Source organism: Diabrotica undecimpunctata, chromosome 2 (assembly GCF_040954645.1).
Source record: "Diabrotica undecimpunctata isolate CICGRU chromosome 2, icDiaUnde3, whole genome shotgun sequence".
NCBI classification, from domain to species: domain Eukaryota; kingdom Metazoa; phylum Arthropoda; class Insecta; order Coleoptera; family Chrysomelidae; genus Diabrotica; species Diabrotica undecimpunctata.
The window spans coordinates 124,817,634-124,821,422 of record NC_092804.1 but is presented as its reverse complement, the minus strand read 5'-3'; the positions used below and the strand labels follow the sequence as shown (position 1 = coordinate 124,821,422).

General features: G+C 33.3%; 1 protein-coding gene across 1 annotated transcript; it reads left to right on the top strand.

Annotated features, from left to right (window-relative positions):
* Positions 1-350: 350 nt before the first annotated feature.
* LOC140433895 (uncharacterized) lies at positions 351-887 on the top strand. The gene has a single exon (XM_072521869.1). It carries the CDS (start codon positions 351-353, stop codon positions 885-887), a length of 537 nt encoding a protein of 178 aa, XP_072377970.1.
* Positions 888-3,789: the final 2,902 nt, after the last annotated feature.

Genomic DNA, 3,789 nt, shown 5'->3' with positions numbered 1-3,789 from the left:
GAGCCCAACATTTAAATACTTCAGAACTTTGGAGCACGGACGGAACGGCCCCAGGATACTTTGCTGCTACTATGTCAGAACGCCGTTTTCACTCTTTGGTATAAGCTATTAGGTTTGATGATATTGAATCTAGAGTAAAAATAGTCCAAGAAGATAAAATTTGTTGCCTGTGCGATACTTTCTGGATAACTTTGTTGGAAAGTGTTCACAACATTACACGGTGGATAGTTATGTAACAGTGGATGTACAGTAACAAATTTCGCCAGTATATTGCAAATAAACCTGCGACATATGGCATAAAAATCTACGCTGTTGTAGACTCTCAAATGTTTTATATACATAACATTGAAATGTATGCAGGTAAACAACCAACTGGTCCATATGAACTAAAGAACGATGCCAATACTGTTGTAACAAGACTTTTAAGATATTGTAGTGATACTGGACGAAATGTTACTATGGACAATTACTTTACATCTGTATCTTTGGCTAATGACTTGGTACACAACCACCGTATAACGTTAGTTGGCACATTACGTAAGAACAAGCGAGACGTTCCTCCAATTTTTTTAGATACTAAATTACGAAATAGAAATAGCAGCATGTTTACTTGGGGAGTCGATCCCAATAAATGCATTCCTACCTCATATGTACCAAAACCTAATAGAAATTTTCTGATGCTGTCGATGTTTCACAAAGATGATGAAATTGACCCAGAAAGGGGCGATGCAATGAAACCTTCAGTCATAACATTCTTTAATCTAACAAAAGGACCTGTTGATGTAGTGGACAGGATGAAGGTAGAATATTCGACTACAAGAGTGAGCAACCGTTGGCCTTTAACTTATTTTTGTTTTTTACTCAATATTGCTGGCATAAATTCATAAATTGTTTACTACAGCAATACAGACACAAAGCTCAAATGAAGAATATATCTGACAGATCTTGCTAAATAATATTCTAGGACATACAGCCATTCCAGTTGAAGCTGCCGAACTAAATGATGCGAATGCGAAGCTTCGTAGTTCATTTTGACCGAACAGAAAAAACAGATTTACTCAGTACCGATATCATACATGTTTGAAATCCGTATATAAAGAGCATAAGAAACAGTTTTGACTTGTGCTGACTATATTAATAGAGTAGAAGATTCTTAAATTATTAACTTGTTATTTTTTGTTGTTAATTTTTTTTTAGACAAGGCTGCTGTCTGTCACCCACCTTATTTAAAATCTATTTGGACAGATCCTTAGTGAAATGGGTAAAAAAATGTAGAAACATGGGAATAACGGTGGAAGAAAACAAGCTATATACACTTTTCTTTGCGGATGACCAGGTAGTAATTGCCGAAGACAGCTACGATCTTAGCTATATGGTAAGAAAACTGCAAGAAGAATATGAGGTGGCAGGTCTAAACATGAATATGACAAAATGTGAATATCTCTCAGTGGGAACAGATGAAATATGTGACTTAGTCTTGGAAGACGACAAAATCAAAGGCGTGCAATCCTGCAAATATTTGGGGGTCATTTTCAACAAGAAGGGAAATAGCGCAGATGAAATCAGGGAAAGAATAAACAAGGGCAGAGCAGCGACCCGTGCCTTAAACTCTCTTCTCTGGCAAAAAACAATTCGACGAGAAACCAAAAAACACATTTACGGTAGTATAGTCCAAAGTATTACACTTTACGGTTCGGAAGTATGGGACGTCACCAAAGCTAATAGAAACAAACTTTTGACGACAGAAATGGATTATCTGAGACGAAGCTGCGGTAGATCGAAACTGGAGAGAGTTAGAAACGAACAAATAAGAAACGAAATGAAAATGGAGAGAAATATCAATGATGACATAGAAAGAAAACAATTAATCTGGTTCGGACATGTTAAAAGAATGCCAGAGTACAGATGGCCTAGGAGAGTACTGGAATGGATCCCTCCTGAAAGAAGAAAGAGAGGACGACCACGGAGAAGTTGCCGCAACGATATTGATGAAGCAATGGCGGCAAGAGACTTAGAAGAGGCAACTGCATATGACAGAAAAAGATGGAAATTGGGGGCGGAGAAGCGGCGACAGCCGTAATAAATCCGTTATTATTATTATTATTATTAATTTTTTTTGGTTATAAACAGTTTTTTAATAAAACCGTTAACAAAATTGCATAAAGTTGTCATTTGCAACAGTTATACTAAATTATATTTTATCATACCAGTCGTTCAATTTTTCACGGCGGGAGATTCATAAGCGGTACCGATCGCGTGTTAAACAAATATTTTTAGAATTAAATAGAGTAACTCTATAACTGGGTAAAGTAGATTTACCCAGTTATTACTTAAATTTAATTATTAAAACTCAACAAAAATATAATGACATTACCTCAGTTATTAGGATATCATGATATGTAGGTAGGTATACTTCATTCACAATTATAAGAACTGACTTATGCAGAATTTAAAAGAATCCCGCTGATAAAGTCGACGCCATAAAGAGATTTGAATCTTCAGGTAAATAGTAAAAAGGGCCGGCTTAACGAATTTTATATTTTATTTGGCATTTACATTACATATTTAATTTAAATAAATATCTAGATAATTAAGGGAAAAATACATAAACTGATAACTTATTCAATATACAAAATCAACAAATGCAAAAGTATTTTTTTATTTACTTTTTACTTTAAATGTATTATTTAATTATTAGAAGGCCATGAATCTAAACTTGGACATAATTTTTAATACCTACAAACATTTTAAAATAACATTTTCTTGTATATCTAAATTTAAAATCACTTCAGTATTAATTAATAATTATGATTATCCCTATCTACCACTTAATATTTTATAAGATTATTGATTAATAATTTTATGTGATGCACAACCTTTAGTGAAGGATAATTTTTTTTCGTGAAATAATTAATAAAGAAATTTATCATTTTTTGCCAACTTTTTCAGACATGAAACGGAAAAGTTAAACATAACATATCAACATGAATAAATATGAACCTTTTAAAACGAGTAAATCGGTACTCACCTGAGGGACCACAAACGTTCGGATACAATTAGCGTCCCTTTGTAAAGACAATGACGTCGACTTTACTAAAGTAACAAGACATTTACTTAACACAGAGACTACACATTACTCCCCTGAGTTAGTGATAAGGTATAGTCTAAAAAAATCATTATGAAATTGACTGGCCAGTTGGTTGTGAAAACCAGTGCCAATAAAACACAAAACACAAAACACACAAACACACACACACACACACACACACACACACACACACACACACACACACACACACACACACACACACACACATACACAAACACACAAAACGAGTATAAATATTACATCACATAGATATTATGTTAAATCTGTGTCACTATCACTGTTGTCTTTTAAATTGATGATAATATTTTGTATATTATATGTAGGAAAATATGAATTCTCAGCTTTCATAACATATGAGACTTCATTTTTCCAACTATTCGCATCAATTTTGAGTACTTTCTTTTCAATTAAATGCAGGACAGATGCATTTAAATGTGTCGAAGTATTATTTCTTCGAACTCTTGACTTAAGTTGATGCCACATATGTTCGATTGGGTTAAATACACAGTAATATGGTGGAAGTCTTAAAATCGTATGACCCATGTTTTCGGCATAATTATCACAAAAGTATTCTTTTTTCAATGCGAAACTTTTTAAAATGTCCAATAAATCCTTCTTAGTATTATCTATGTGAAAATAAATATCTTTGTCCTACAAGTAATTCTGTATTTTTATTTTCG